This window comes from Myripristis murdjan, chromosome 15 (genome assembly GCF_902150065.1).
Source record: "Myripristis murdjan chromosome 15, fMyrMur1.1, whole genome shotgun sequence".
Lineage (NCBI taxonomy): Eukaryota > Metazoa > Chordata > Actinopteri > Holocentriformes > Holocentridae > Myripristis > Myripristis murdjan.
Window position 1 is genome coordinate 15,497,115 of NC_043994.1, and position 13,461 is coordinate 15,510,575.

General features: G+C 40.9%; 1 protein-coding gene across 1 annotated transcript in view; it reads left to right on the forward strand.

Annotated features, from left to right (window-relative positions):
- Nucleotides 1–2,622: 2,622 nt before the first annotated feature.
- LOC115373101 (E3 ubiquitin-protein ligase NEURL1-like) overlaps nt 2,623–13,461 on the forward strand; it is a 29,016-nt gene continuing 18,177 nt past the window's right edge. The window contains exons 1-3 of the mRNA XM_030071359.1: nt 2,623–2,839; nt 7,613–7,854; nt 8,736–9,057. Of these exons, the coding sequence (XP_029927219.1) occupies nt 2,806–2,839; nt 7,613–7,854; nt 8,736–9,057 (598 nt within the window). The 5' untranslated portion in view covers nt 2,623–2,805. The remainder of the gene's footprint in view (nt 2,840–7,612; nt 7,855–8,735; nt 9,058–13,461) is intronic.

The following is a 13,461-nucleotide window of genomic DNA, read 5'->3' on the forward strand; positions in this document are numbered from 1 at the left end:
AGCGTGCACATGGCTGCCTCAAACAAGGCTGTCAAGATGTCCGCAGAAGGCCCCATGCCAGCACACCCCACCAGGCAGCTGCTGCCTGCCAGGCGCCCATCTACAAATAATCTATTGTGGGAGGAGGTGTCAACCTGTTCTGTCAGGGTTACATCATGTAAATTCAGCCCAATGTATGTGAAAGGTATGTTCTCGTCCCCTCAAACCTGAAATGAGTTGTGATAATGATATTGATGATAAATAATAATATTTTTGAATTGAAGGTATTCTTACACTGTCAAACTGCGGTGATCAATGTACACGTGCTATGGGACTTCCGTGAGATTGTGATGGACAATATGCTGTACATATTTTTGAACATTAAACACTGTGATGCACTAAGTTAGCTGTACACTAAAAGAGTTGGCTATTTCTCTTTTATAATCAATATCTGACAGTTATTAAATTACTTGTAGCCCATCAGAACGATTTATAGCATGGTGTTTTGGGAATATTATGAGACAAAAGGCATCATGTTATATCATTTCACATGGAACATCACTTCTCCTTGTATTACAGAATAGCCAATCAGATTTTGACAGCCCAGAGATCAGGTGGCATGTCAAACTCCATTAAGAATGACTGTGATAGCTACAGGGGCTATGCCATAAATTCCTAAGTGTTCTGTTCACACTTTCTCTGGTTCACCTCGGTGTCCTGAGACAGCAGATACTGTGTATTTGGCCGTTTCCTTCTAAAAGCACCATGTAAAACATTGCATTGAGAAACACTTGTCCAATGTTATGTCTTTATCCTCATTGGAAATTGCTTACAGACAGTCAAGACAAGTTAACCACAATCAGTTTATGTAAACAGCATGAGAATATCGCTCACGCTGCCAAGCCAATGCAGTATCTCACAGGCCTGGCTGCCGACATGGGTTATGTAAACGCTAAGGCGACAAGGCAGATCGTGAGAGGTGCCCATCGGGGACCACAGCCATCATGACCATCGTGCCAATCTCTGAAGCCAGACACTGCAGAGAACAAGTGCTTCCTTTACTTTAGCAAAAGGAGGAAGTAATAAAACTGCAGTTATCTTTCTGGAAAATGTGTTAGACTACACTTGAGAGACAAATCCATGAGATTGCATTGCATCACCTTCCTCACTATTGGTTGTTTGCAATGACTGTGATCTTGGAATCTGAGTTTCTCACGGTAAACACTTTGGGAGAAAACTGTGATTTACATGCCCAAAATGTAAATTGTCAGTCTTGTGGAAGAAGAAGTTGCTGTTGACCTATATGACATGAGAGTTGTTTGTGCGTGTTCACCACACAACCTTGCTGTTTTGGTGTTCTAGCCCAATTTCTCAGTTCCAGCATCAAGATAAGCCTGGAGCCAGTTGTGTCTCTGCATGGTCATCATTGTGGTTCCACAGCTAAGACTGTCAAAATGCATCAGCTTTCATCTTAACACATACTGCCAAGTACATCCTGGGAAAAAAAAAAAGTTAAATAAAGACAGTTTGGCTTCGGATAGGGTCAGGGTTAGGGTTAGCTAGAACCCATACACCAAGCAAATCTACAGTTATTGTAAGCAACACCAGCATGACATGTCTGTGTTTTGCAAACAGTGGAAGGCAGCTTTAAACTATTTGAGGTACGGAAAGTTCCATTTATTTTTCTCGTAAACTACAGCAGAGTGTTTCCCAAACCGGGACCCATCAGGGGGTTTCCAGTCAGTCATGAACCAAAGTGATTATGAGTGTTATGTCACTGTTGTTTCATTCAGTAGAGTTTTCCCAGTAGGAGACAAAGTGTAAGAACAACTATTTTGATCAAAGAGTTTACTCTGCACTCTTATCTCCCCATGTGCAGCATAGAGGGATCATAAAAACCTTGTGTTCAAGTTTTCATCATCTGGGGTTCTGTAATAAGTGTAAATGTACATGTTCTTTGTGGGAAACATCAAGAGATGGTGAAATGGACTTCTGGCAGCAGGCATGAAAATACACTAATGACAAGGAAATTAGCCCTTTGCTTTTAAGGAAAAAATAACATCAGTAATTGGGAGCCCACACAAAAATAACAATATTAATCCTCGAATAAATTGCAGAAGGACACCACAAACAAATCACATGCAAAACAAAAAGTCCCCACTGGGAAACAGCAAAAGTAGGAGTTTCAAACAATACCATGCAATCTGATGTAGAGTCACTGCAAACTCAGTATTTCATACCGGACACAGGTTAAATACCTATAGGGATACTACAGTGTTGTTACAGTGATGTCATGGGACATTAAGAAAACTGGTGTTACTGTATATCGGACAAATATATACCGATATAGATATTATGGGAATATTCTAATACCCCAAAGAATGGCGTTACTACTGAATACCCTTTATAACTGTCTGTAGAGATACTAAAGGGAATATTACAGTGATACAATTGGAAATAGCAGGCACTATAAACACACAGCTGAGGTCACAGCACAGGCACATGCAGAAACAGTGACGCTCCTAAAGTCACCACTTTGGTAGCTATAGCGTTAATAGTCCTGGGAAGCCCCACCTCCACAACCATCATTTATGTTAATTTCAATGTGATCGCTGCATGGACAGGAGCTGCGTATCCGTTGGCTGAGCCGCCTGTCTAATTTCGAGGAGCGCTTGGACAGGCACAACCTGCCGCGGAAACCGTGCTGGGACTTCGGTGAACGGCGTCGTGTTGGTATTATGCTGGCACTGGCGACGCGCAGCTCCCCGTGAATATTTTGGATCCACCGGCAGTCAGAGAGGAGGTGAACTCACCTTGCATCCAGCCATGGGAGGTCAGATAACCAGAAATACCTTTTACGGTAAGGATATTTGACATCCTGTGGGATATTATAAATATATTATGTCGTAAAACCCATGCTCTTGTCAAATGGAAGCTAATTGGGATAAAAAAGAAGTTGCATGCATGCATGCTTGTGCAGCCTGCCTCTAAACCCACGCTTGATATTACAGTACTGTAAAGGCTGCCTGTTATTATGAAAATATAGCACAAATGAAGAGTTAAGGTGCTGCTGTAGTCAAGTTGTTACCGACCATGTGACCATTAACTCCCAATTTGTTTATCAAGATCAAGTAAACTGTGGGAAAGCATGAAACTATTTTTCAGTGCAATGTTAAAGGTGTTTTAAGTGTTTTTCCTGTTGTGATATGTATCTCAGCGCATTGGAAACAACTTCTTCTTCCTCCTTCCTCCTCTTCCTCCTCTTCCTCCTCTTCATCTGCCACATTCTAGATGTTAAAGTCACACCTGGCAGATACCAAGTAGGCCAGTGGGTAAATAAGCCCTGTTGGCATCACTTTTCCTCCATGTTGCCCATTTACCTGTCAGTCACAAGTGAACTAGTGCAAGTTACATGCGTTTCATTTTGTTGGTAAGCAGTGTAACAAGTGTTTTTTTTTTTTTTTTTTTTTTTTTTTTTTTTTCATGGTTGTCAGAGGCAAGAGACAAGTATCTGCATGTATTGTTGTAACTAAGCGGAGGTATTATCTTTATTAGGTCCTCGTTCAACTGTGCATGTCTGAAATGCTGCAAATTGCTTTTTCCATTTCACATTTGTCAGACTTCAGACTGTCAGACTTGTCAGACATTTCCTGGAATGATGAGGTAGACTTATAGTAAGTTCAGCACATTTGTGAGGGTGTGGTGACTTGATTTTTCATGTTACTAGTTGGTGTTTTTTTTCCCCACTGATCACTAGATGTCCTATATTGCATTAGTTGATGCTGATCCTATAAATCTGCCATATAGCAGTCAAGTAGAAGCCTATAAGTGTGATGGGGAAATAAGGCTTCCTGTTGGTTTTGTGTTTTGTTGAAGCAACCCAATGCAGAGGATGTGTGTATGGTCACAGGTTATAGTGTGGTAAGTGTTATTGAGGTTTAGATGTTGTTATTTAAATCAGGTAAGGGTTAAGGGTAAGATGTGTCAGTGATTATTAGGGACCACACGGGACTCTTATGTACATTTATGATACTGCTCATTATGTATGTTGGGTAGTAACCTTTGAAGGCCATCAGTTGGCCTCTAAAGGTAACTATCCACAGGTGTTTAAGACATAAAAAGTTCAACAAGGACCAAATTAAAATCTTACAGTCACAATGAGATCTAGAGGAATTTAGATAGAGATGCGTCATCCAGCTGGCAAGACATTGCATTGCAGAGCAAATGCACACATCCCTGTCAGCACCCTTTGCTTATGTATGTCATGAGACAAAGTTGTTCTCTTGAAGAGCAATACAATGACCTAACCTCAAAATCTGTGAATTGATTGTTTCAGCATACTGATATATTCATCATCTTTTCTATTGACTCCTTGGATCTTTCCAGCTCATAACCTGACACCAAATGGATACGACAAGGTACCGCACTAGTATCTCAAAAAGTTACCATTTATGGTACACAGTAGTGATTACAGGAAGATGTAAAGCTGTAGCACATGAGGGTCACTTTTATTTACTTTTTTATTAAATGAACACAAGATATGACATATTACTATAGCAAACAAACAATCAAAACATTAATTAAATAAATAAATGAAACCATACATGTATGCCTCCTGGCTCTTTATGATGCTGCCTGTGAGTGCGACTCCTACAACAGAGGGCCATCGAGTCTTGATACTAACGTCACTCCACATTAGGGCCTCTGTTGAGGTGTCTTACTAAGACCAGGCCTGGGGATAAAATGCAGAAGATCTGCGTAGGAGGCCAGGTGACACTAACCAGGGCCGCTCTATGTCTCTCCATTGTTTGTGCTTTACAATTAATGACAGCAAAGTCAGTCACAATGTGTGCGGTGGTGCACCAAGTAACATTATCCTTCCTTAACCTGTGCATCTGACGTGGCACCTCTTTATCACTGCAGGCCTCTGCTCAGCGTTAGCCTTGACATCTCTGTCAGGTTGCATGACTGTATAGACACAGGCAGTCACTGTGTCATCAGTGATGTGGGCACTGATCAGCAGCGCTGCTGTCATGTTCCTCAACTTTTGGTACTTTCATTTATCTGTGGCTTTAATTATTTATTTGACTTCATTTACGGTTTATGCACTCTTTCATGTGTTAAGTTATCTGTCTGATCATGAAGCCTGTATACACACTCATAAATGATCGGGATTTGAAAATAAGGCGGTTTGAATTAATTCCTGAAAAGATGAGCTGCTGGATAAAGGAGGATTTCATTTCATGGCGGAAGAAGTGATGTTAATATATTAAAAAGGAAAGAGAGTCTGAATCCTCATTAGATGGTGAGGCATGTCTGCTATTGCGCTGTTTGAGGTTTTTGTGCTGTCCTCAGACCATACAAGGAAAATTGTATTCAGCCTTGTACTTCAGTCTGTGATTGAGCACAATTACACTCTTGTTGTGTTCTCCTGAGGACATCACTATGACATGACATCACGGACACAGTATGGTTGAGGGATATGTTATGACTTCATTTTAGACTATTGCTGTGCATAGACAACAATTCGACATTGTTCTCGAGTTACAAGAGCATGCGAGGACCTCAAGACACCAGACTTTGCTTGAACAAATGCACTGTACTTTCCCAACATGCAGAGCATTTGGCAAAGGCCATTTGAATGTGCTTTAACAACAAGGAAACCTCTCTGCTGAAGTATGTGACAAGGACACCTAATTGAAAATATTCTCATTCTTTTTTTTTTTTTTTATATTGTAGCTTCACCTCAATTTTTTTTCTTTTCCTTTTTGTCTGACATGCACGGATGAAAATTGTGTTGTCAACCACTGCACTTGCACACTCCACTGAAACCGTGATGATTGTGCAACATCCTGTGGTCTCCTCTCTAAAGCCACATGATGAGTTGTTGCCAGTCCTGACCGACTGCCTTAATTGATTTGTCTCTTGGGCACATCATAAAGCTCTTGACCCTTTGAGGGCAATCACAAGAATAACTGTATTTTAGTAAGAGCATGTGTCATAGTCTATTTCCATCACACAAATACAAATGTCGGTGTCACAATATAAGCAGTCCAAGGCCAAGTCTTGATTAATGTAGGTCTAACGATTCCTTTGACTTTCAGTCTTGGTAGGTTGGCTTGAATCCACGGTACGTCAGCCCCTTTAAATGATTGTACATTGAGGACCGTGGTGTTGAAGTGCAGAGAACAACTGTGTCAAATATCATGAAGTATACTGTAGCTTTCAGTCGGTCAATGTTTTTTGCGGATTTAATGCATCATTTTTATATAATGGGACCGTATACGTTTAAAAAGAGCAAGTTGTGTAGGAGGGTTTCAGAGCACCTCAAAATACCTCCGCAACCCCATGGTGTAGCACTTTGAAGAGCAGTGGGAAAACATGAATGGGGAAAGAGAATTCAGCTTATCAAGCAGGAGTGGAAAGGGAGTGACTGTGAAATTGGTGTGCATAAAGGCTTTGAGCAAATTCCTTATCAGTCTTCACCAAAAACACAGATGTGAAAAACACAGCATTAAACATTAAGCAGTTGTGATTCACACGGGTATTTGTTGGGATTTTTTCTCACATTAGGACACACATTATGAGTCAGACATTCTCAAGTGGGTCCACTCTTATTTCGGCTTTTCGTCAAACCAGCGAAGTCACTTTGGCCAAAACAAAACTTGGTGGTGATGATTTTTGTGTACGGATTGTCACTCAGGTTTATTTCACCCTGTTAAGGCACATAGGCTATGGCATTGTTTTTGCTGGCAGCTGCTTGACACTCATTCATTAAGATTGTGATTGATGCATTCCCAGGGCAGTCAGACAAACATGACCTACATCTAGGGTTACCCATAATGCCCAACCCTCACCACCAGAGCAGTTGCTTTGACCATATACATTCCTTTACATAGTTGTCCTAAAATCTGTTACTGTGGCGCTGAATTTGTAATTACAGCATCTATAATTGTCTTAGGTTACTTTTTTATCAATCCACTCTATCTCTTCCTCCTCCTCTTCTTTTCCTCTTCAGCACCAAATATTTCCCCGCACAGTGAGAAACAAACTGCTTAAACACCAAGCACTTCAAATTTGGCAAGATGTAGAATAACAAAAAGAGTAGTGTGTTAGCAGAAATTACCAATTACTGAAATTACCACATTTCGTAACAACTTCTCACAGCTGCGCTCTTCTCCTCGAGCACCGTGAGAGCAATTCTGCCTTTGTTTTTTGTCATTTGAGGAGAAATTTGTATTTAAATTACCTGGCACGGTGCACTTTCATGTCGAGGTACGTGGTCGTAATGTGCTGCCTTCAGAACTTGGAAATAGAACCTGCGTGTTAGACTGTTTTATCGCATTTCTACTGAATAGAAAATTATAGTAACAGGTGAAAATGTGAGAGAAGAAATAGCATGTGACAGCAGGTCACAGCCTGAACTCAAACTCATGACATTGCAGTTTATTGTATAAAACAAAGCTTGCTGTGGTACAGAGTGCTTGGACTATTCAAATCTGTAAGACTGGGGCATTTAAAATCTTATCTGCACAATGAATTATTCAGTAATGCATTTTCAGCTCATCAGCCTAACCAATCTAAGCATGATTCTCTTGTATATTTCTCATAATTCGTCTGATTTTCCACCTAGATTCTCTGAACGGGCCTTTTCCGACCACATCCCACCGATGTCACCACAAGCCCAAGCGTTTTCTACCTGTTCAGCAGTGTGGCAGCCTGTCCTCCTTCCCGCTGCTCTTCCACCCGAGCGCCAAAGGCTCTCAGATAGTAATGGATATGTCCCAGAGGACCGTCAAGAGACAGGCCAGCTTCTGCAATGCCATCACCTTCAGCAACAGACCTATCGCTCTGTATGAGCAAGTTCGGCTGAAGGTAAACAGGAAACCTCGCAGTTACTAAACCATGGGCAAGGGTCTCTCATTTTTTTTTAAAATTCTCTTTATAAAGTTTACAGTTTAAAGTCTTAAGTCCCGAAAGCAAGTTAGCATTTTTGAGCCATGGGTACCCTGTCCTGATTTCCAACAATTTTTTATCCCATGGGGTTTTCAGGGTAGAAAACATGGCCGTTGGTTAACATAAGGCTAAGAGAACCATTAACATCTCAGCAGGAAAATGTTAAGGTGTTATGTGCTTGAAAAAGTAAGTTGCTAAGAAGTTGCTATACTGAAATTACAATGGTGGTAATGGTTTTTGGAGGTGGAAGTGTCATAAGGCTTTGTTTGCCACAGAGCTTGTTTTCGTGAAATTTTTGCAAGCAATATGGAAAAGGAACCCATCGGTCAATGTAACGTCCAGGTTGACCTACAAAAACAAGTCACTACCAAAACACTCTGTTGTCTCACTCTCTTGCCCTTTCTCTTTCTGTTTCTTGCTCTGTCCTTTCACTTTTCTCCGCTCTGCTGAGCTTTTTTTTCTTGTTTTCTCTCTACTCCTGTGTGGGCCAAAGCAGCAGCTTAGAACAAGTTTCCATTTCACCTATCAGGCCATCTATGTCTCAAAAGTGAGAGAGCAAGGCAAGCATTGCCATGTGAGGAATACTGTTATCTTGCACGGCAAATGCAATGTTAATAGAGGTTCTAAATAAGACAAAAATAGCAACTTTGCAGGCGATAAACATACCAGGGTACCTGATCTTAGTCCTTGTGTATGACAGATGGGTTGTTTTCGGCGTGACACAGATAACACAAAAACCTTTAGTATTACAGATCTAGTTTGTTCCCAAATGTCCTCATTGACAAAATTATGCTCTCCAGATTACTAAAAAACAGTGCTGCTGGAGTGGTGCTTTGCGGCTCGGCTTCACCTCCAAAGACCCGTCCAGGATCAATCCAGACAACCTGCCTAAGTACGCCTGTCCTGACCTGGTGTCTCAGAGCGGCTTCTGGGCAAAAGCCCTGCCCGAGGAGCTTTCCAACGAGGGCAACATTATCTCCTTCTGGGTGGACAAGAAGGGCCGGGTGTTCTACCGAATCAATGAGTCCAGTCCCATGCTGTTCTTCAGTGGGGTTCATGCCTCCGAACCCCTCTGGGCTCTCATAGACGTCTACGGCCTCACCCGAGGGGTCCAGCTACTAGGTGAGTCCTGCTTTCAGAGCTAGACCAGCTTTTTGTCAGCAAGTGTTGAGGAGATTCTCTCTGAGAGATGATGAATCTATCAGTAGTAGCTGACTTGAAGTTAATTTGTATCTTAAATCTCTATTTTGGATTGAGTAGCAATTTTCAGTGCTTTATGTAATATAAAGTACCAAAACCAAAAACTGCTTTTCATTTGGAAATGTGCTGCATGTGATGTTTTCCAGTGTGAATCGTCATAGGTGATGTTATATACAGCTGCTACACTTTTCCCACATGCACCAAATAGCCCAGTGGAAAAAAAGATGGTGGGAGATTAGGGAAATTGTATAGTTACTACGGTCATTAGTATCAAAGAAACGTTCCTAAAGGGGAATTTCACAATGTCTGAAATCCGCAGTAAGAAGTTCACGATCCTGTTTGATGGGCCCTTAGATAGAAGAAATTAAGAGTAAATAGTTACTGCTGAATCATTAGCAGTGGTTTTCCACTGCACTGATAGATTTATCGGTGGTATGTTTACACTTAAGATTGAAATACATTTGTTGAACTCATCATGTGATGAAAACAGCTGGCAGTCAAAACAAAACTATGCAAAATGGATGATCAGGAATCCTTTCTAATACCTTACTTATTTATAACCACTTATTTATAACCATTTCCACGAAGTGCACTGCATCTCTTTAAAGAATAGAAGCTGTCATCGGCACTAATAAAAATAGAAGAGGCTCCCATATTGTGTAGATAGTGTCATTTAACCTCATTTCTTGTGGTGGAAGTTGACAGTGCTATCTAGTGATGGGCGGTTCAGTATCCAGCACCAGAGTGCCACTATCTGGAGTTCAGTGGCCTTGTGGTGGTGACCAGCACACAGCTCTTGTTCTTCGACAGACAAGAGGAGGGATGATGTCAGGTACTCACACGTCTGGGGCCATTTGCCCAGACAATCAAACCAAAGGAATGTCTCAGTGTGTGGCTCCAGCTCTGAATTGTACTCACGACAATGCAGCGATAGCCAGGACAGGACCATGTGTGACCACAACACCACTATCCTCAGCACAGATTCATGCATTTAACAGGACATCAACATATTGCCTTGTGTCTTTACTCAAATACTTAGGAAACATAAGTAGGATTTGGCAATATATCAGTGTTTTTGTGATCAGAGGTGGGAGTAACTAATTACATTTACTTGTGTTACTGCAATTTTTTTGGTCCTTGTACACTTCTGTACTTTTAAAGTCAGTACATTTGAAAAACTAAAAATTCCTTGTCTGAAAAATTTGACAGTTGACTCTACAGCGTCCTCACCTCACCTGCACCTTTAAGAGAATCAACTATGAGCCGTGTTCTCTCATCCTTTTTTATGGAAAACATCTCACCTAACAATGTCACAGTTTTGAAAAAGTAACTCAGGAACTTTAACCGTGTGTACATTTGATAGGCTACTTGTTACTTTTACTGAAGGAGACTTTTCCAGCAGTACTTCTGCTTCTACCTCAGTAAAATATCAGCAAAGTAACAGTACTAACACTCGAGTACCACTTTATAATAATCTTTCCACCTCTGATTGCAACATTTTACTAAATATCATCTAGGGCCTTTGGATATGGTAATATCGCAATATGGCATCAGTGTTTTGTCTTTTTGTGGTTTTAAAGGTGGCATTATAGTAAAGTGATGCAGTTTTAGCTGTTATTTGCCTCAGCTTGCTTAATCATCATTATCCACTTTACTTATGACTGTTTAAGAAAGAGCTTGTCTGAAAGCACCGGAAGTCATCCCGACAGCACTGTGTCAGTATTGAAACTGAGCTATTTGTCTATATTTTGACACCACTGTGTAATTTTTGCCTTTGGTTCACACTTGGAGCAGCCCTACAGCCTAATGCTGTAGCGTTATGGCACATTGATGCCCACACTGATGGTTCAGTGTTAACCCTGAGTCAGCTGAGGGTCACTTTGCTATCAGCTCTCCTCTGTAGCCTGAGAACGTCACCAGTCAAGAGCATGGTATATCTCAAAGCCCCAGTATTGTCTCGGCAGTTGGCTGCAGTTCAACAAGCACTTAGTCCCTGAAATATGGGCGGGTACATCAAAGTCTGGTGTTGTGAACTGGCACATGTGCTTATTTTCCTTTAACAGAAGGGTTGCATTCTTATACTTAATGATGCTTACACCGGGGTCTGACATTAACGCTACACCAGCTGATAAATTCAGGCAAATTTCACCTGTTGTGAGCAAAGTTCTTTATCACACAATCTGTCCAGGTGGGAATTACAGGTCTGCAGCAGTTGTTTTCCACTGAGCACAAATGGAGCGAGTTGCTGTGAACAAACTCTGTGGAGTGCAGAGACTTGTTTTATTTAGATAACCTTGATTTGAGGTAAATGTGAAAAACAAATAAAACTTTAAGAGAAATTAAATTTTGGTAAACCAGTGCTATAAAAGTGCTATAAAAAACTGCTTTAAATAGTACATTAGTGACCTCATGAGAAGATTATGCCTCAGCGTGATAAGAATGCGGCAGCCAAGACAACAATATTTTGGGAAAATGAAAGCATGAATAGAGATCACCATTCAAATGTTCTCCTCCCCAAAAACAGATAACCGTTGTTCCACGGACGCTTAACCAATTTTGCACTGGTGCCTTCATTCCCCAGCTGACATAGCCTGCAACTTAGCCCAACCAGCTTTTACTTTCCATTTCTTTCATGTCGTCCAAGAGCATAACTGTATCTGGTCAACTCGGCTATTTTGCTTTTCATATTTTGAGGATTAATTATATAACTGTCCCTGATCACATGGCAGCGCACGTTAGTCCGACTGCAATACTTTTTCTTCCCAATGCAAACGATCTGCATCCATAGCCCTTTCTGTCCGAATTGGATGAGTGCAGAATAAATCTGTATTGAAGTGAACAAGTTTGAACAAGTTGCACAAAAACAGAGAGAGTCTGTGTGAAGCCCATTCAGAGCCTATATGATAAAATCTTGAAAATGCATCAAGCCGAAAATAATACTGTTTCTCTAAATTCATGGCTCTTTGAAGAAGGCAGGTTTTCACCGAGCTGCAGCGGTATGCTATGAGAGGGCAACATTTTAACAAGGCCACAGTCAAATAAAATTTGTGTTTGCTTGTGTTTTCAGTGGATAATCTCGATCTAACACATGCTTCTCGTGCAGCAGTGTCCGTTTCATCTTTTACAGTGTTACATACTGTGTTAAGGAATTCATCAAAGGTGCCATCCATCTCTGTCTTTTGGGTTGTGCTCTTTCTCTCTCTCAACATCGCTTGCTACCATGCAGTTTGCCCGATATCAGATCTTATTGTGATGTTTAACGATCTGTTCAAGAGCAGTTCTGTTGCCTCTCTAAGCCAGTATCAAGGGAGAGCAGTTTGGTAGCTACCCACCCAGGCAGGGAGTCAGAGGTGATCCCGAGACCAGCGAGACTAGTTTGAAAGCTGAGATGTTGTTGCGTAAGAGAGGAAGCTAAATTAATCTGCTGAAATCAAACCGAGCCTCGGGGGGTGTCCAGACCAACAATGCTGCCCATGCAATTTAAGAAAGATCTGTTACATCACCGCACTCTTCCTACTCACACAGCTATCAATAAAGGCTGAAGTGCCTTGCTTGGGTTTTGTACAGAATGGACTGTGCTGATGCGCCTCTACACAGTTCACAGAGACACATCAGCCCTTTGAAGGACTAACAAAAGGTGTCCTCTTCTGTCTTTTATTTCTCATGCAGACTGAACGTTTTCAAAGCTCTATTTGTTCAGCTATATTCACACAAATGTCATCTCTGTTTACTGTATTCCTGCAAGTTTTATTATACAGAACCTTAGATACAACATTGAAGGGGGAATCAGGCATTTCCTAACAAATAATTTTATAGGGGCCATTTTCTAGCAGTAGCTTATCATGACTGTAATGTTAAGAAATGCTGACACTAGGGGTGTAAAAGTATTTTTCTATTGCAGTTTTTAGGTCACAGTTTTGTTTTGTTTTGTTTTGTACATTACAGAGGAAAAAACATTATCATTTCCAATTTTCTCAGTATTTTGTCTCAGTATTTTTGCAAAAAAAAAAAAAAAAAATGTGTGTACACATGTGTGTATATATATATATATCTATATATATATAGATATATATATACGTGTGTGTGTGTGTGTGTGTGGTTGTATGGCTCTCATACAGCGGATGTGTTTGTAACATAACCAGTTCAATATATAATGAACACTCATGGTCAGGTAACACTCAGCTTCCCTGGAGGGTCAACCATCACTGGCCAGAGCTTTGTAGGGTAGTTTTTTTACGATTCGGTTCTACATCCCCAGTTGACACATTTTTTTTAATCACATGTTTTGAAAATATTGCAGGACAATATGTACATAATTAAATATCA